At 33.1% G+C, this 20,847-nt stretch overlaps 1 protein-coding gene across 3 annotated transcripts in view; it reads right to left on the bottom strand.

Annotated features, from left to right (window-relative positions):
* The window catches only part of LOC141455675 (CD109 antigen-like), a 70,890-nt gene that overhangs the window by 40,407 nt on the left and 9,636 nt on the right, over positions 1 to 20,847 (bottom strand). For 2 of the 3 annotated variants that reach the window (XM_074130922.1, XM_074130921.1), the window contains exons 2-7: positions 12,499 to 12,590; positions 3,520 to 3,712; positions 3,188 to 3,412; positions 2,554 to 2,804; positions 467 to 625; positions 218 to 389 (exon numbers count right to left, since the gene is read on the bottom strand). In XM_074130922.1, the coding sequence (XP_073987023.1) occupies positions 218 to 389; positions 467 to 625; positions 2,554 to 2,804; positions 3,188 to 3,412; positions 3,520 to 3,712; positions 12,499 to 12,575 (1,077 nt within the window). In that variant the 5' untranslated portion in view covers positions 12,576 to 12,590. The remainder of the gene's footprint in view (positions 1 to 217; positions 390 to 466; positions 626 to 2,553; positions 2,805 to 3,187; positions 3,413 to 3,519; positions 3,713 to 12,498; positions 12,591 to 20,847) is intronic. The other variant, XM_074130923.1, reaches the window with a different exon arrangement.

Here is a 20,847-nt window from a genome sequence, read left to right as displayed (position 1 = left end):
AGTATCTGTCAATTCTGTGAACTGACAAAATTATAAAACATGTGAAATTAAATAATATAAAACACAATTTAAAATAAAAATGTATTTTTTAAGGGAGAGAGAGAGAAGAAATGTCAAGTAAAATAAAAACTTAAAACCTTTTATAGAAGTGTATAACTAACTTCCTTACTTACTTTAATCAAATTAATGCATACTAGGATAAATTTTTTATACTAACATAAGCTGTAAACTTAAGGCCAGGTTTAAAATATTGTGACGTTTTAATCAGGTCCATTTTATATTTATGTTTATGAACCCACATCTCCGCTGTAGTATTCTGTTTTCTTCCTGTAAGTTCTTCTTTAACAGTGACATCAAAAACAATGAGCCTCTCAAAATCTTGATTAAGTCTGTAAGAGAATTAAATAAGATAGAATCTGCTAATTTAGTAAAGAGTATTAAAAGCTTTTTTCGTGCTGTTACTTACTTGATTTCTTTAACTATATCAAATTCTACTACAGCTTTCCCATCAATTGGTATAGTTTTTATAACTGGCTGCATAAATATTGGTTGGAGAATGTCAGAAACATATGAAGGAGCCACGGAGATCGTAGCTTCTCCCTTCACTGGCCGTCCATAAGTGTACCTTCACATATAGATTTAAGCGTTCCCTTAAAAAACTAATTTAAAATAAATTTCTAGTGAAACATTAAAATTATAAAAAACTTGAAGGTCATCCAGTTTCAAGATCTCACACGAACTCTAGCTGACAACAGGAACAATCGCGCTAGCTCTCTAAACGAATTAATCAAGGTTTATTGAATCTAATAAAGTTGTTGTACGATCAAAGGATTAGTGACTAAGTTCTTGGCGGTAAAATCCCCTAAATTGCTGCTAGTTATAATATTTATTCGTGTAACAAGTGGTTGTTTTCTGTGATAGCTTACATTGAATGTTGGGCCTGGGAATGTTGGAAATAAAGCGGTGAATTAAGCTCTCCGTAGAGTATTCTACATTATTCCATTTCATCTCCTACACCATATTTTTGTTATGTTGATAAATTTTGTTCGTAAGAATGTAACTGTACGGTAAAGCAGTTTTTTTTTTTAGTACAATATTGTATTTTTCAAGAGAAATTATTTTTTCTAATTTTTAATAATTAAAAAAAAAAATTATTTGAACTTGGAAATATCGCAGTCTGTTAAGTTAAATAAACTCATCGTCGACTTGAAACTTTCTTGCAGAAAATTTAATGTAATGTAATTAAAAAAAAAAAAATTAACTAAGTAAATATTTTTGAGCATCTTAGAAATAGAGTATATCTTTGAGTGTTCTGACAGTTTCTGAACTTTATTCACTCCCAAGAAGTATTTGGAGTTTGCACACGATATATTTTATTGAAGTCTTCTAAAACCAAAAAGTGGTTTATAAAATGTTCCTTTGTGGGTGAATTCACCATTATTCAAAAACGAAAAATTCTAGGAAATTCTAATACTAGATGCCACTAGAGAACTAGAGGTGTTTGTTAAAATTTGCCGATTGGAATATCATATTTACCAAGAATTTTTTTGTATTTTTTGAGATTTTCTCGAAACGACTCCTACTATTTTCTTCAAACACATTGCACTCTTAGTATTAGATTTTTTTTAAAGAAATGTTTCCAGAAACATAATCTTCCCTTTAAAATGCCGGTTCGGTTTAAGAGCAGTCCTGTAGTTTTTATTCTTTTGAGTCAATTCTAACTTAACAAAAAAAAAAAAAAAAATCCTAAACCATAAGAACATTCATAAGTTCTTCAACTTCATTCACAAGTTATTCTTGGTTGAAAACCTTTTTTATTCATCCATCATACTTTGCCTCGCATTTCTATTTAACATCTTCATTCTCGCCTCATTCCTTTCTTTCAAAGCCTTTCCACATTCTTCCTCTCACACCAATTACTTCCTCAACGGTGTCTCTTTGATTTTCTCCTGAACACTTAGCGCTCCCTGATTAATGTTTTCAAAACGAGCTTTGCTTCCTTTTTTCTTTAAATCGATCTCTATATTCCTATATCTTAAATAGTTCTCTCTCATTTTTGACCGTTTTTCCTCCTTTTTCCCAAAATTTTCTTGGCAATATTTGGCGGCAGAAAAATGTTACAATAAAGTGGTCTGAATCACGTCAGGTCCAGTAAAGCTTCGTACGTCTGTTATGTCTGAGGAGTGCCTGGAATCTATTTGGATGTGGCCGGCCGAGTTAAAGAAAGGAAGATTTAGAAGAGCCCCTTAAAAACCGGTTGCACAAATAACCCGCCAAGCTACTGCTAATTCGTTATTGTACATTAAACTACGCATAAGTACACTTCGTCCAAGACTAACTGATTAGGCTAAATTTTTAAGCTGAACGACGAACAAAAAGAAATGCTTGTTCTCATACAAAAGTGTTCTTTAGTACTGAAGAGTGGACTATATACTAACACACTACTTTCAATTCAACATTAAAGTGGAATTATACAACATCAAGCTATTAATTGTACATAAAATTAAAGATTAAATTTTCTTTGCCTTTACAATACTGAAAGCAATAACTCACTTTGCTCTAACAGTTGCTCCAAATTTAGAATCCTTAAATGTTATATGTTTGGGAATGTTGACAGTTACTTCAAACTTAGGCAAAACATATTCAGCAACACTAAATACTTTTGCATAAATCTGACCTCCAACAGTAGCTACGATTTTCCAATCACCTAATATAGGATTTTTGGATAATTCTAACTCTCCAGAAAATACTCCTCTGTTCGGTTCTGCATTAATCCACTGCTTGATCCGATTATTTTTTCCATCCTTAGAAAAAAAAAATAATAAAAATAAATCAGAATTACTTTTGTGAAACATAAGAAAATATTGATAAATACATCTAAATATTCCTCATCATATTCATTTCAAATACATTATTTGTTTAAATTGTGTTTTATTAAAAAATGTTAAATTAGTATACATTAAATATTTTCTAACTTATAAATTTATCACACCTAGTAAGTAAAAAGCTATTTTTTTTTTTTAAATATAGATGTAAGCCCAAGAACATAGAAGGCCAGTAGAAAGTTTAAGCACTTTTTACATAATGTGAAAAGTTAGATTAACTATACCTTATCGCTTAAATTAAAGTAATATATATTTGTTCCTTGTGGGCATATCATATATTATTAAATGAAATCAATCCTTACCGTGATGTGTACATCAATTGTGCGTGTCTCCACTGGTTTCAAATGAGCACTGAGTACTAATACACGGAACAAAACCATGTGTCCAGGTTTATAAACTGCTTTATCAGTCTGTATAAATACCGAATAGCTCTTTTCCGAATATATCAGTTTTGTAGTGTTACTAAAAGACAATCCACCTTCACCTTTAACAGAAAAATTGTAGTAACCTGGTCCTAAATCCCCGACCTGAAATTAATTTTTGACGTGAAAATTTATAACAAAAATTTAGATTTTAAATACTTAATACTTGAGATTTTTTTCAACAATATATTCCAGGTACATGATCAAGTCACCTTAAGCCTAACGGTTTTGGTGAGATATGGCTCGACTACAACATATTCACTATTTGAGTAGTCTCCCCCACTATCTTTTCTTCCGATCAACTGGACCACCACAGTGGTTGGTTGACTTACATCTGCCAGGCTGACTGCAGCAGTGTACTCACTGTTCGCCCTCAACATTTTCGGGGCAACTATGCAGTAAAATCTACAAAACCAAAGATTTAGAGTTTATACCTCATTAACGTACAAAAAACATTGCCTAATTTATGTAATATTCTGAGGGATTCATATAACTTACCCCCTCATTTAACTTATGAGAGAGTTGAGAGATTAGTATTCTGCATCGCTACCTTTAGATTTTTTATGCTCCCATGTTGCAAAGCTATTGTAGTTAAACATTGTTAAAAAATACACGTAATAACGGCCTAACATTCAGTTTCCTTATCTGTTAAAAAATGATTCACCTCGCTGTTTAAAACTTTGTATATAGGATTATGGATCTGCTTTTGTTTAATCAAATATAAAATTATAGTAAAATTGTGTAACACTCCCTGCATGAAATTTTGGTGAAAGTGAATGGACTAACTCTCACCCCATTAATTTGTACATAAGGGGATAATTTAAAAAAGATGTCTCTTAATTCATCATCACAAAACGTTCAAAAATGTGCTCAAGCAAGAGTTGCATCACAGAAAGGAAAGAATACCAAAAATGCCATAAAGACAGAATATACAGCCTACCTACTTTCTGCAAGAATAAAGTATTTTTGATACACAACGCACGTGAGAGTGAGCTTCTACCTAATGTATCAGTTCACAGCAAGTTTTTCCAGAAATATAGGTTTCTAGTTTCTATCAAGGCTCTCTCGATAAGAGGACTGTTTATTAAAACTGTCTGGTAGGACATTTGTATAAGGACTAATCGTCAAAAAGTGCACGAAACAGCGTAAACACCTAACTTTGACAATTTTTTTCTCTTTTTCTATAAAAGATAAAATTCCCAAATTTTCTTTATAATATAGGCCAAATCCTCCTTAATATCTGTATTTTTTTTGCAACAGCCCAGATCTTATAGATTTCGAAAAAAAGTTACTGAAGAGCAAAAAAAGCATTTTCAGAAAATGTTCTTGTTCTTCTTCTTGTTACCTTTTTTGTAAACAACGAAGCGCCTAAACGCGTGAACCGATTTTCATGAATGAGGTGTCATTCGATTCGGAATTTTATGTAGATGTGCCTTTTGGGGGTCACTCACTGTACATCGAATGGGAGAGGAGTTAGCCCCATTTATGTAAGGCCCCCTCCAAAATTATTATTACTAATAACTCTGCAAATCTTTGCCCGATTTCGTTGAACTTTGGCAGGGTAAAAGGGTTAGGGCTCCCCTACGTAACATTAAAGCGACGTTCTGCTCTTACACCAACTAAGGGGAAGTTTTGCAATCATTTAAAATTATCGTCCCATGAATCTACTTTTTTGAATGAAGTGTCATTTGGTTCAAAAGTTTATATAGTTCTGCATTTTATAAGTTTTGACGCTGTGCATCTTTAGAAGAGGAGTTTGCCTCACGCAAATATGGCCCTCTTTAAAACTATTATTACAAATATTTCTACAACGCTTATTCCGATTTTGCTAAAATTTAGCACGAAGAAGCGGTTAAAGCTTTCCTGCGTGACTCTAAAGTCCAGCTGCTCCATATGTAATTAATAAAGAATGAAATTATGCAAAAAGTTGAATAAATTATTTTGAAGATTTATATTACGGTTCCCCATCAACTACGGTTTATGAATGATTGCAGAATATGTTATATTTGAATTATGATGTGCTTAATTTTGATTTTAATGAAAAATTTTGCCGAAATAAAACAGTTAAGTTTTAATTTACATTAGTTTTTTTTAGTGAAAATTTTTATTGCGTAGTGATTCTTTATGAAATACCTGCGGAGGAAAAAATAGTGAAAAAAATTCTAAACTATTGCTTTAATTAAAACTGTCCGGTAGGACAGTTGTATAAGGGTTGATCATCAAAAACTGCACGAAAAAGCGTAACGTTGAAAAACACCCAACTTTGACAATTTTTTTCTCTTTTTCTATAAAAGATAAAATTCCCAAATTTTCTTTATAATATAGGGCAAATCCTCCTTCATGACTGTAATTTTTTTGCAACAACCTAGATTTGATGGATTTTGAGAAAAAAGATGCTGAAAATGAGCAAAACCGGCATTTTCAAAAATTGTTCTTGTTCTTCTTCTTCTTCTTATTGTTGTTACCTTTTTTGTAAACAACGTAGCGCCTAAACGCGTGAACCGATTTTCATGAATGAGGTATCATTCGATTCGGAATTTTATGTAGATGTGCCTTTTGGGGGTCTCGATGCTGAATGGGAGAGGAGTTAGCCCCCTTTATGTAAGGCCCCCTTCAAAATTACTCTGTAAATCTTGGCCCGATTTTGATAAAATTTGGTAGGATGACAGGGTTAGGGCTCCCCTACGTAACATTAAAGCGACGATCTGCTCTTACACTTGTTAAGGGGAAGTATAGCAATCGTTTCAAATTATCGAAACGTGAACCGATTTTCATGAATGAAGTGTCATTCGAATCGAAATTTTGTACAGATTTGCACTTTAAAAGTCTCGACGCTGTGCCTCATTAGGAGGGGGGGAGTTTGCCCCACCCAAGTAAGGCCCTTTCTAAAACTATTATTACCAATATTTCTATAACGCTTAGTCCGATTTTGATATTTAGCACGAAGAAGTGATTAAAGCTCCTCTACGTGGCTGTGAAGTGCCATAAAGCTCTTACACCTACTAAGAGGAAGTACTGCAATCGTTAAAATTATCAATGAGAGAACCGATTTAAATCAATGAATCGTTCGATTCAAAATCTTTGCCTCTTTGCCTTTTAGGGAGATGTACTGTAATCGCAGTTTATTTTTCTTACTCCTCTTAAAGGGAAGTACTGTAATCGCAATTTAATATTGCTATTTACGTACAAATTACCTTCCTATTTTATTCAAAACGCTTTCTCAAAATAATTGTTATTGAGGATGATTTGGGGACCGCAACTATAATCATTCTTTAAAAAGATCTCTCCAGTGTTAGTAACTCCGACTTAACACCTTTTCAGGTTATAATGATAAAATTAAAATTTATTATTCCCAATTTTAATAAAATCTGTAAAGCAGATATGTAACTTTGCAAAACATACAAAAAGGAAAATCTATCCAAAAGGTACAAAAATCTCTTTAACAAAAACTTACAGTTTAAAAAGTTAAGTATAAGGGTTGATTAAACGCCAAAAGGTACACAAATCAGCAAGTACCCAACATTTCATTAATACTTCATTGATATTATTTTAAGTAATTTTACTACATTAATTTTCATTAATATTTTTTTGAATTTATTAGATGTTCACAGACCCTTATGTTGGCCAGTTCATTCTTTTTCTTTTTTTTATGATTTAAGCGCGTGAACATTTAAGGTTATTGGCGCCCGGAGCTTTTTTAGTGCACTTCCGGCCTCCGGACAGTGTTCTCTCATTACAGACAACTCTGTCCATCACCCGGATAGTGAGCTGTAAGAAGCTCTTAGAAAGAGAAAATCTAAGGGTCTGTAGCTGGATTCAAACCCGGAACCTCCACGTGGGAATCCAATACGCTAACCGCATAGCTAATCCCTTCTCTTTGTTCATTTATATTTTATTTTTTTGTTATAATTATGATAAAATGTGAATTATACATATCTTCATAATTAAATAGGTACTTTATTTTAGCTTTATTCCAAATTATTCTTCTGATTTATCTTTATTATGCTCTTTATTCTGAGTAGTCACATATATGTATGTACATGCACGTTAAAGTAGAAAAAGACAAAGGCAGAGTCGGCTAATATTTAAATTTGAATCACGGATTTAAAACAATATTTCAGTCTAGAATTCGTCTTTCCGAAGTATTTGTGAGCACAAATAACACGTAGGTAATATCAAGTAAATTATTCAACAATAATTATTCATTTCTCAATTGTAATTTAATGTAGTCCCTCTAATTCTACTTATAGTAAAATACTGGAATAATTATGTTAGCTGTCATAAAAATATGCATATCTTATTTATCTTATATTCCAAATATATAACACTGTGGGAAGAATACCTAGATTGAGAATGTAATTGAAGAAAACTGTATTATTTGCGATAAAGCCAGATAATTATTACCTATTATTATAAACGTTTGACTACTTCATAAAATAACAATTACTTTAATCGAAGAATGAACTTAAACCGACGATTTTTATTTAAAAATAAAAATAAATACATGAAATCATTGATGAATGTTGGTGTAAGCATTTTTTTAAAAAAGTTTTTGAATTTTTTAGCCTCATAATTTTGTTTATAAAGTTTGTTTTTTTTTTAACCTGTGATTAATAGTTTGTTGATTAGATATTACAGTCAATCTAAGTTAAATGGTGTTCTACTTGAACAAATATTTTGTAGATGAAAATGGCCAGCATAAGGGTCTGTGAACATCTAATAAATTCAAAAAAATATTAATGAAAATTAATGTAGTAAAATTACTTAAAATAATATCAATGAAGTATTAATGAAATGTTGGGTACTTGCTGATTTGTGTACCTTTTGGCGTTTAATCAACCCTTATACTTAACTTTTTAAACTGTAAGTTTTTGTTAAAGAGATAGAATTAATTAGCATTAAAAATCCTAATGGCGGATTGAACTAGGGTTTAGTGAGCGTTTATACTATAAAATTGTAGAGAAAAGTTAGCTCAATAACAAGTTATAGAGCATAAATTGCAATATGCTAGTGATAATAGTTAAGAGGGTTATAGAAGGTTATATTTTGGGTGTTTTGAAATTCGTTCAAATTTCAATCGTTTATAACTCTTTTCGTAGTGTTCAATGATTTCTTTACCGAATTGTAGTGAAAAGTTAGCTCTATAAATGGTACAAACAGCAATATTCTAGTAATGATAGGTAATAAGATATGGAAGGTTAAATTTTGGGTATTTTAAAATTTGTTAAAATTTTAAAGTTATATCTCCTTTAGTTGTGTTGTAATTTTAATGAATTCGTTACCGAATTTTAAAGTAAAGTTTGCTCTATAGCTGGTATAAATTGCAATGTTCTAGTTATAATAGGTAATGAGATATACTACTACTACTACTACGTAGCTCTACAGCCCGGGGTGGGCCTTGGCTTCCTTAATAATGCGACTCCAGACATCTCTATTGGCTGTTTTTGTCCTCCATCCTGACACTCTAAGGACTCTCAAGTCCTCCTCAACATCATCAAGCCAACGTCTTCGCGGTCGGCCAACTCTCTTCTTCGTGCCTATTACGGTACCACGCAGCAGTCTGCTCGACATCCTGTCTTCTGGTATTCTTGCAATATGGCCTAACCATTCCAATCGTCGAGCCTTGATGAAACGGACCACATTTTCAGCCCCATATAGAGCATAAAGCTCACAGTTTTTTCTGGGTCTCCATGTGCGAGAAGTCGTGTCGCAAACTGGACCATAAATCCTCCTTAAGATCTTACGTTCAAAAACATTGAGACTATCTATCATGGCAGATGTGAACGTCCATGTTTCAGCACCGTATGTAAGAACCGGCCTGATTAAGGTTCTATAAAGCCTTATCTTCGAGGTTCTGGACAGATAGGAGGTCTTAAACAATTTCATGTTAGCGAAGTAAGCTCGGTTTGCAGACATTATTCTCCCATTCACTTCGGTTATCATTCTATTTTCCTTTAGTTCAGACCCCAGGTACGTGAAGCTTTTAACACGTTCGAACGTAAATCCTTCTACTTTCAATTCTTCGCAGCTGCACTCTGGGCTAGTGCTCATGTATTTTGTTTTGCATTCGTTAATACTTAGCCCCATCTTTTTATTCTCGTCATTTAGCTTCCTAAATATTTCCTTAAGTGCTGGGGCACTGCGAGCTATCAGACAAATGTCGTCTGCATACGCACACATCTGACTGCATGATTGAAGGATGTTCCCGGAAATGTTCAGCCCCCGTACCACCCTATGAAGAGCCAGATTGAAGAGAACAGCTGAAAGAGCATCGCCCTGTCTCACTCCCGCCGAGATAGGAAACATCCTGCTCAGCTTACCGCCAACTAGCACTCTTCCGTCATTATTGTCCATGGTCATGCTGATTAATCTAACCAATTTATGCGGGATCCGAAATTCCAACAGCGCTTCAAATAATTTCGATCTATCTACACTATCAAATGCTTGGCGATAGGCGATAAAGAGAATATGTAAATCAATTTTATATTCCCAGCACTTTTCAAACAGCTGCTGCATCACAAAGATCTGGTCCGCTGTACCTTTTCCTCGACGAAAACCACACTGATAGTCTTTAAGGATATCTTCAACAAACGAATTGAGCTTTTTTAACACTACATTGGAAAAGATTTTGTAAGCCACACTTAGTAGGGATATACCACGATAATTATCACATAGAAGTTTGTCGCCTTTTTTGTGCATTGGACCTAATAAACTGGTGCCCCAGTCTTTCGGTATTTGTTCCTTTTCCCAAATTTCAAGGATAAGAGCATACATTTGATTTAAGGTAAGTTCACCGGTATTCTTAAAGAATTCAGCCACCAGTAAGTCTTCCCCAGGTGCCTTATTGCTTTTTAATTTTTCTATTGCTTCCGTAACATCTTCAATATCGGGGGGCTCGATATCATTTTCATTTCCTTCACTTACACTTGAGCTTAATATTCTCTCCCGAATATTACCATCAGAGGTATCAGAAGTCAACATTTCGCCGAAGTGCTCCGCCCATCGGTCTGCAACCAGTGCTTTTTCCTCAATTATTTTCCCACTTTTATCCTTACACGTATCAAAGGCAGGATTAAAACCTCGGTTAATGTGTTTAACTGCACCGTAGAACTTACTGGTTTCATTATTGGTTCTTAGTTCTTCAATTAGTTCCATTTGTTTCTTAAGAAATGCTCTCTTTTTAGATCTTATGATCGTTTTGGCTCTTCGACGACTGTCACGGTACTCACTTGTACTTTGCCTTGTCGTACGTTGTAACATAATCAACCTGCGCTCATTCCTTATTCTCAGTGCTTCCAAACAGTCGACATCAAACCATTCTTCTCCTCTTCTGTTCACCTTCTCACCAACGACCTCATCTGCCGTTTCCTCGATTACTTTCCTGATTTTCTTCCAAGATTCCTCAATTCCTACATTCTCACCTCCAATAGTCTCAATCCTTAGTTTTTCCTGCATTTTCTTATCACTAACTTCCTTAAACTCATTCAGTTTCCGAGGATTTTTAAGTGCCTCTAAATTCCATCTCTTCCTCTTATAACGTTTCCCCTGCTCAACACGTGCCAAACGTTCTCTAAACTTAACTTTAACCAGAAAATGATCAGAGTCGCAGTCAGGACCTCGAGCAGCTCTAACATCAATAATCGAAGAAGTATGACGATTGGATATGAGTACATGATCTATTTGTGTCAATACACCATTTGGTGCCTTCCATGTCCCAGTGTGGATCTTTTTATGTGGAAAGCAGGTACTCTTTATTAATAAACTATTTGCCTCAGCAAATTGACACAAGTTCATACCATTATCATTCGTTACCTCTTGTAGCGTGCACACTCCAGCTACCGTGCGGGTGAAACTTTCCCTGCCGATCTGAGCATTCATATCACCCAATATAATTTTCGCGTCGTATCTAGGAGCTGCTTGAAGGGTTTGTACAGTTGGTCGTAAAAGGCTAGTTTCTCATCATCATGGCTATTCTCTGTTGGTACGTAGGTGGAAATAAGGGTCACATTTCTAAATCTTCGCTTTAAACGGATTTTGCATAATCTGTCATTGATCGGCTCAAAAAGCAACAAGCAACGACGTATATTCTTCGTTAGCAAGAATCCTGTGCCTCTCATTCCAGTTTTCTTCGCTCCACTATACAACACGGTGTAGTCCTTCTTTTCCACTCTTCCACCACCACTCCATCTGATTTCCTGTGGAGCCACGGCGTCAACGTTAAATTTTACGATTTGTTCAGCAACTTAGAAGATCCCTCTCAACCTACTATCCGAACCGTTCCTTCCATTTCTCGGTCTCCACCAAACCGTATCCCACCAGGGATTCTAATACGGAGTCTTTCCACCTGGTCCTAGGTCTTCCCCTTCTTCTTCTTCCCTCAACCGTCATCTCATACACTGCCCCTGAGATCAATTATTACCTATTATTATAACGCTTGACTACATAAAGTAACAATCACTTTAATCTAAGAATGAACTTAAACTGATGAATTTAATTTAAAAAATATATAAATAAATAAGCAAAATCATTGCATTTAGGCATTTCTTTTAAAAAGTTTAGCCTCATAATTTCTTTTATTTTTTATAACTTTTTTTTTGCCCCGTTTGATTATTATATTATAGATTAATATAAAGTTAAATGGTGTGCTACTTGAACAAATCTTTTGTACGTGAAAATAGCCAGCATTAGGACCTTTTAGCATTTAATCAATCCTTATACTTAATTTTTAAACTATAAGTTTTTGTTATAGAGATCACCATTGAGATACGTAAAAGCACCTTACTGCTCCCTACAGGATTGCCTCATTGAAGCTTAAAATGAAACAAAAAATTACAATTATTTGCAAAAAAAAAAGAAGTATAGGACTAATTAAGTCCATTCTTTCGACTGAACTTCTACTTAGAGAAATTGAGAAAATCAACTAATTTTTCTCTTCAGAACAGCTCTTCAGGCAGGCAAGACTGTACTTGTGGCAAAAGCATGGCTGCACATTTACAGGTGAGCATTTTTAATGATCAAGTACTATATTCGCTAAAAACACTTTGGGCCTCAAAACATGTATTTTTGACTAAATAGATGTTTGAATAAACCTCTTATTGAAAAAGTTTTTCAAGTTTTTGATAAAGCGCATTGCTGCAAGAGAAACAGAACCAGGTGCGCTACTTTATAATGAAGAAAACCAGATAACTTACCCTGAGCCGTGGACAAAAAGCTGACTGCCAAGACAGATACAGTACACCAAAAACTCCAGTATCCATAACCAGAGCATGGCGGTGCTGAAAAACTAAAAGAAATATGCATTATTTTGTGTTTCGAAAAACTTATAATACGAGGATAAAGTTATAGTTACTTGTGTTTAATCAGTTTCTAAAGAATTTAAAACAAAATTCTTGAAAGAGAGAAAAAAAAAATCTGTCTGAACACTTACATAACTTGCTCTCACTTCAATTCTTCATTTTCTAACTTATATGTTTACTTTAAACTCGGATTTTCAACATATTTAATTCTTATTATCATTAATCATGTTTTGAAGTTGAGTCCAAGACTTGGTTACACATGTGCTTTGTTTGCTCTGCTAATTTTTATATTTTTACCTGGGTCAAAGTGAGTTTTTGAGGCGAACTTGGTGTGAATATAAACCTTAACATTAGGGTAAGTTCATGGTGATGGTGTATTTTGTTAACATCTAATAGCGGAAGGAAATAATAATAATAATAATAATAATAATAATAATAATAAAAACTCCCACGCGGAGGTCCCGGGTTCGAATCCAGCAGCTGACCCTTAGATTTTCTCTTCCTAGGAGCTTCTTACAGCTCACTGTCCGGTGATGGACAGTGTTGTCTGTAACGAGAGAACACTGTCCGGAGGCCGGCAGTGCACTGGAAAAAGCTCCGGGCGCTAATGACCTCAGCTGTTGATGCGCCAAAAAAAAAAAAAAAAAAAAAAAAAAAAAAAAAAAAAAAAAAAAAAAAAAAAAAAAAAAAAAAAAAATAAAAGCAGTTACATTTAAACAGTAAGATGGATTCTGATATAGTTAAAATAATGAGAGGGACAGAGTTAAACAGTGGTAGGGGAATTGATCTGGTTAGTTTACTGATGAATAAAATTGAATCTATACATACAGAATTACATTCAATTAAAACCTTTATAGCTAATTTTAATTTAAAACTTGATTCATGTACGAGTATGTTGGCCAATAGTAACATGAAACGTGTAATTTCTCAACTAAAAAATGATAGCCTGCAACAATCACACACACTCCATGAAAATATTCAACATACCAGATATAATAGTATTATCATTTATAATGTTCCTTACTTTCTTGAGAAGAATATAATGGATCTTATCAATAATATTTTTACTCCAGTTGATCTTACCTTAAAGAATCTTTGGTTGTTATCGCATTCTTCCTAAGAAAAATGTGAAAACAGCCTTTCCCCCTAATATAATAGTAAAACTTACTTCAAATTTCTAGAAGATATTCTTAAACTTAAGAAAAATAACTTAAAATTAGATTTGTTATACAGCGAATCTGGTAGCAACCGATTTAAATTAATGAACTTATGTCTCCGATCTATATTAGATTACTTAAAGAGGCGAAATTATATCAAAGCCAGGAGAAGACTGAACACGTTTGGTTCAACAACAACGTCAAAGTTCGTATCATTGATGAAGGTAAAATTAAGTTAATTAAAAGCCTGGAAGATTGTGATACACTATTTAAAGCTGCTATGAAAGATGTAAAAGGTGAGAGTAGTTTATTGCTGATTGAAGACGATGTCGAATAAGGATACCCTGTTTCTGACATTTCATCGCAGGCATCAACCTCAGGTAAATCTAAAATGAGGAAAGTAAGACCTCATGGTACTATGGATGTTTTTTAAAGACCTCATTCCAAAAATCATGTAGCAGTAATATCAACATTGTTATCGTTCATATTTGTCACCAATATCACTTGTGCTAAAGAATCTAATTTTTTCTAGTTCTTAATATTAGTCTCACCTTCTGTAGGACATTTTGTTTCACCAATAGTGATTTCATGAACTTCGTGATGTTTTAAAAGTAATTCTATTTGCCTCTTCCATCTCGGCCAGTTGAGTCCATCCAACTTTTCAATAGATACTTTTACATCCATTACAATGAACACTATAATACACTATCTCCTTAACAAAAACTTACAGTTTAAAAAGTTAAGTATAAGGGTTGATTAAACGCCAAAAGGTACACAAATCAGCAAGTACCCAACATTTCATTAATACTTCATTAATATTTAATTAATTTTACTGCATTAATTTTCATTAATATTTTTTAGAATTTATTAGATGTCACAGACCCTTATGCTGGCCAGTTTCATCTACAAAATATATGTTCAAGTAGCACTGTAGATTGACTGTAATATCTAGTTATTTATAATAATCAAACTATTAATTACTGGTTAAAAAGAAAAAAAATATGAGGCTAAAAAATTCAAAAACTTTACAAAAAAAAAATGTTCACACCAACATACATTAATTATTTTATTTTATTTATTTATTTTTAAATAAAAATCGTCGGTTTAAGTTCATTCTTCGATTAAAGCAATTGTTACTTTATGTAGTAGTCAATCTGGCTTTATCGTAAATAATATAGTTTTCTTCAATTACATTCTCAATCTAGTATTCTTCCCACAATGTTGTATATATACAATATAAAATAAATAAGATAAGCATATTTTTAGGACAGCTAATTATACCAGCATTTTACTATAAGTAAAATTAGGGAGACTAAATGAAATTACAATTGAGAAATGAATAATTATTGTTGAATAATCTACTTGTTATTAACTGTGTTATTTGTGCTCACAAATATTTCGGTAAGACGAATTCAAGTCTGAAATATTGTTTTAAATCCTCCGTGATTCAAATTTAAAAAGTGGCCGACTCTAACTTTGTTTTTTTCTACTTTAACATGCATGTGTAAGTGACTACTCAGAATAATTCATAACTCATAAAAAAATATTATGAATGAAGTGGCCAGCATAAGGGTCTGTGACATCTAATAAATTCTAAAAAATATTAATGAAAATTAATGCAGTAAAATTAATTAAATATTAATGAAGTATTAATGAAATGTTGGGTACTTGCTGATTTGTGTACCTTTTGGCGTTTAATCAACCCTTATACTTAACTTTTTAAACTGTAAGTTTTTGTTAAGGAGATTTTTGTACCTTTTGGATAGATTTTCCTTTTTGTCTATTTTGCAAAGTTACATATCTGCTTTACAGATTTGATTTTTTTCAAATTTGGAATAAGCAATTCTATCATTATAACTTGATAAGGTGTTAAGTCGGAACCGTAACTACCACTGGAGAGATCTTTTTAAAGAATGATTATAGTTGCGGTCTCCCAAACCATCCTCAATAACAATTTTTTGAAAAAGCGTTTTGAATAACATTGGAAGGTATTTGTACGTAAATAGAAAAATTAAACTGCGATTTCAGTACTTCCTTTTAAGAGGAGTAAGAAAAATAAACTGCGATTGAAGTACTTCTCCCTAAAAGGCAAAGAGGCAAAGATTTTTTAATCGAACGACAATTCATTGATTTAAGTAGGTTCACTCATTGATAATTTTAACGATTGCAGTACTTCCTCTTGGTAGGTGCAAGAGCATGATATCACTTCACAGCCATGTAGAGGAGCTTTAACCACTTATTCGAGCTGAATTTTATCAAAATCGGACTAAGCGTTATGGAAATATTGGTAATAATAGTTTTAGAAAGGGCCTTACTTGGGTGGGGCGAACTCCCCTCCTTACGAGGCACAGCGTCGAGACTTTTAAAGTGCAAATCTGTACAAAATTTCGATTCGAATGACACTTCGTTCATGAAAACTGGTTTACGTGTCGATAATTTGAAACGATTGCTATACTTTCCCTTAATAAGTGTAAGAGCAGATCGCCGCTTTAATGTTACGTAGGGGAGCCCTAACCCTATCATCCTACCAAATTTTATCAAAATCGTGCCAAGATTTACAGAGTAATTAGTAATAATAATTTTGGAGGGGTCTTTACATAAAGGGGGCTAACTCCTCTCCCATTCGATGTACAGCGTTGAGACCCCCAAAAGGCACATCTACATAAAATTCCGAATCGAATGACACCTCATTCATGAAAATCGGTTCACGCGTTTAGGCGCTACGTTGTTTACAAAAAAGGTAACAACAACAACAAGAAGAAGAACAAGAACAAGAACAAGAACATTTTTTGAAAAAGCCGTTTTTGCTCATTTTCGGCAACTTTTTTCTCGAAACCTATTAGATCTGGATTGTTGCAAAAAAATTACAGTTATAAAGGAGGGTTTGCCCTATATTTTAAAGAAAATTTGGGAATTTTATCTTTAGTAGAAAAAGAGAAAAAAATTGTCAAAGTTGGGTGTTTTTCAACGTTACGCTTTTTCGTGCAGTTTTTGATGATCAACCCTTATACAACTGTCCTACCGGACAGTTTTAATAACTAAATAATTCAATAAGTCAGAGATTTCCTGGGCCCATAACCAGTTAAAGGTACGTAATAAATATTGTACACAAACAAAACACTTATATTGCATAAACAAAACACAAGAAAAATACAAAGAGTAAAAACAACTATCGCATATGCATAGAAGCACATGGTACAATATAGACATGGCGAGATGTTAGAGACAGGTTAACCAAGTACATACAATCGATTATAAACTAAAACTTTTTCTAAGTTAGCAATAGTTTTAGTTGATTTATTTTATATCCCTTTTTCCTATTATTTTTAGGTAAAATGATAATGTCTAATTATTCTTACCACCATTTATTTGTTATTTTTCTATAACATAACAAAAAGAGTTAGTTTATTTTTATAATTTATTATTATTACTATTTTGTCTTTCTTGTAATTACTGTTGATACTTTGTAAATCGACTCAACCCCTGATGTAAGAAATTATCTTAAAAGCAATAAAAAGATTGATTAATATCATTAACCATGTTCTATAAGCTCTAAACTGCATCGAAATATTACTAACGAAAAAAGCCTCGCCTCATCCTCTCTCAGAACTGCCCTAAAATGAATCAAAACTGTTTGATAAGGCCGTGGGTCACCAAAAAGTACATATATTGTTGATAAATGATCAACTTTGAATTTGTTTTCCTTATTTCTACAAAAGAAAAAATTATCAAACTCCCTCTCGAAATTAGGGATTTTCCTTATTTATGAGGATACTTTATCGCTGTCACGATAGTGTCGCCATCTAGATTCATGAAAATAGGAGTAAATCAATTTGTTATTGTAAAAAAGCCAGATGGTAATTTGAGAATTTGTCTTGATCCAACTTATTTAAATGAAAATATTAAAAGAGAGCATTTTAAAATTCCAAGTTTTGAAGATTTGTGCTCCAGAATGCCTGGTGCAAAGGTATTCACAACACTGGATGCAGACAAGGCATTCTGGCACAGATAAAATTAACAGAAAAAATCTCAGATCTAGTCACATTTAATACACCGTACGGTAGATACAAATTTTTGCGCATGCCTTATGGAATTACGTCAGCGTCAGAAATTTTTCAAATGTGTTTTCAAGAGATTTTTGGGGACATTGAAGGTGCATTGATTTATATAGATGATCTCATGATTTGGGGAAAAGATAAAAAAGAACATGATGAAAGAGTTGAACCAGTTTTGAAAAGGGCAGAAGAATGGAATGTAACTTTCAATTTAAAAAAATGTATTTTTGGAGCTGACAAAGTGAAATACGTAGGTCATATTTTTTCAGAAAAAGGAATTAGTATGGACAACGAAAAAATTCGTGCAATAACAAACATGGAACGTCCAAAAAACAAAAAAGACATGGAAACGTTTTTGGGAATGCTTGCGTATGTCAGTAAATATATCCCAAATGTGTCACACGAAAGTTCACATTTGAGAAACTTGATAAAAAAGGACGTCCCATGGTTGTGGACAGAAACTGCAGAAAAAAGCTATAAAAAAGTTAAAGAAATTTTGATAAAAAATCCTGTTTTACAATTTTTCGACGTAGACAAACCAGTTGTATTATCAGTAGATGCTTCAAAAGATGGTTTAGGTAGTGTACTCTTACAAAACAACTTACCAGTTGCTTATGTTAGCAAATCGTTGTCAGAAACTGAACAAAGGTACGCTCAGATAGAAAAAGAAACTTTAGCTATTTGTTTTGCTTGTGAAAGATTCAGTCAGTACATTTATGGTAATTGTAGAAAGTGATCATAAACCGTTAGAGTACATATTTAAAAAGTCACTAAATGAATGTCCAGCAAGATTATTGAGAATGAGACTGAGATTGCAAAAATATGATATAGAAATTAAATACAAGCCAGGAAAAGAATTGTTATTGGCTGATGCATTATCTCGTCATTATCTTGTAGAGCCGTCTCGTGAAAGTGAAAAAGAAATTGAAGCACAAGTTTGTTTATTATTAGAGTCATTTCCGATTTCAATAGAGAAAAAAGCTGAATTTCAAAAAGAAACTCATAATGACCAAGAAATGCAAATGCTGATAAAATTCATTCAAGAAGGTTGGCCAAATAATAGTAAAAAGATACCGGATATAATAAAACCTTATCATACTTATGCGGATGAATTGTGTGTAATTGAGGGTTTAGTCTTTAAAGGTAACAGAATTGTTGTGCCAAAAAGTCTGCGAAAAGAGATGTTAACTAAAATTCATTATTGTCATCTTGGTATAGAAAAATGTAAAAATAGAGCACGTGAAATTGTATACTGGCCGGGTATGAATCAGCATATTGAAAACATTGTAAACAGCTGCGAATCATGTATGCGTTTTAAAAGAGCAAATGTAAAAGAAACTTTGTTACCACATGAAGTTCCTATTGGTCCATGGGAGACACTAGGAATGGATTTTTTTGAATTTCAAAACAGTCACTTTCTATTAGTTATTGATTATTTTAGCAAGTATGTGGAAGTTGCAAAATTGGAAAACATGTCTGGAATCACTGTGGTATCAAAGTTAAAGTCAATTTTTGCAAGGTTTGGTATTCCGAAAAAAGTAATTTCTGATAATAGTACTCATTTTGCAAATCAAGACATGCGAAATTTTGCAAAATCCTGGAATTTTGAACATGTAACTTCAAGTCCAAATTATCCAAAATCAAATGGTATGGTAGAAAGGAGTATAGGTACAGTTAAAAGCATGTTTAAAAAGATAGAACACAGTGGTAGAGATCCAACACTTGCATTGTTAGAATATAGAAACACACCGATCTCAAACAATATTAAGTCGCCGAATGAATTGTTATTTGGTTACAAAACGCGTGGAATCCTTCCAATTAATGTAAAAAAGGATGAGTGTGAAAAGTATGAAAAAGTGAGGCAAGAACTGATAAGAAGGCAAAGCGAACAAAAACTTGTCTACGATAGAAATAGTCACAATTTGAAACCAGTCACATGAAAATAGGAGTAGTTAGTAACAGCTGTGAGAACTAGTCAGATCATGGTTGGCGCCTATCAAAACAACTCGTGGTTCAAGTTATTATAATTAATACAGTTAATAAAAGTTAATTAAACTAAAATAAAAAGTCTTAAAAGTTATTTAATAAAACTTCACAATCGCAACCAACAATTGAGCCATTGTGGTGTTTTCAGAAATCGTTCTCGTTCTTTTTCTCACAAAAATCTGTAAGTATTTTCCTAGAAATCTAAAAGAAAAAATGTTTATTTTGAATTTTTGCAGAAAATTTCTGTCCCTTGAGTATGAAAAATGGAATTCAAAATTTTTTAAGGATTTATGTAATCACTGTAGCCTAAAAATGAAAAATGGTTAATTGTTCAAATATAACAATAATAATAACAATCTGTTTAATTTAATTATTTCCCTTATCCTGCGACAAAGGCGTTATGCCATTTTTTGTCTGGCAGACCAATATTACTCATATACAGTGCTCATGCCCTATAATGCTGGGCACGCGTTCAAATGTAGAAAAGTCATTACGCCGTTATTGCACAATGAGCAAATCGGCGAGTCCCAAATACCTATTTTGTGGAGGTGTGCTTGGAGATGATCGTGCTCTGTAGTTCCTCGGAAGAGCACGACAGAATCTTTTCTTGGGAGGCCGGCAGGTATCCTGTCTTCTAGCAGGGTTGCCCAATGCTTCCCAGCGGCCATGCTCTAAATTCTGCGGGTTATTCTCCCTTTAAGTGGATACCTATAACTCTTTTAGCCGAAGCGAAACACATTGCGTGGTCTGGCTGATCACATTGACTCTCCTGCTTCGCAATTTTATACATTTAATTTTATGTTACAAACAGTTTTTTATTCACATAAAATTCAACAAGACATACTCATGAGGGGTTGTTTATTTGTAACTAATAAACTAAAAAATGGGATTATATTCAATGCTAGATATATATAATACATTTTAGCACTTTGGCGCTTCTAAAAATAAAAACAATGAATATCTGAAACAAATAAGAAAAAGGAAACTAATCCTACATCCCTCATTCCTTTTCGCTTCATGCATTTATTTAAATTTCTTTCTCTTCT

Source organism: Rhodnius prolixus, unplaced genomic scaffold (genome assembly GCF_049639745.1).
Source record: "Rhodnius prolixus isolate KJV_2025 unplaced genomic scaffold, Rpr scaffold_4, whole genome shotgun sequence".
Lineage (NCBI taxonomy): Eukaryota > Metazoa > Arthropoda > Insecta > Hemiptera > Reduviidae > Rhodnius > Rhodnius prolixus.
This window is presented reverse-complemented; position numbering and strand designations above follow the sequence as displayed.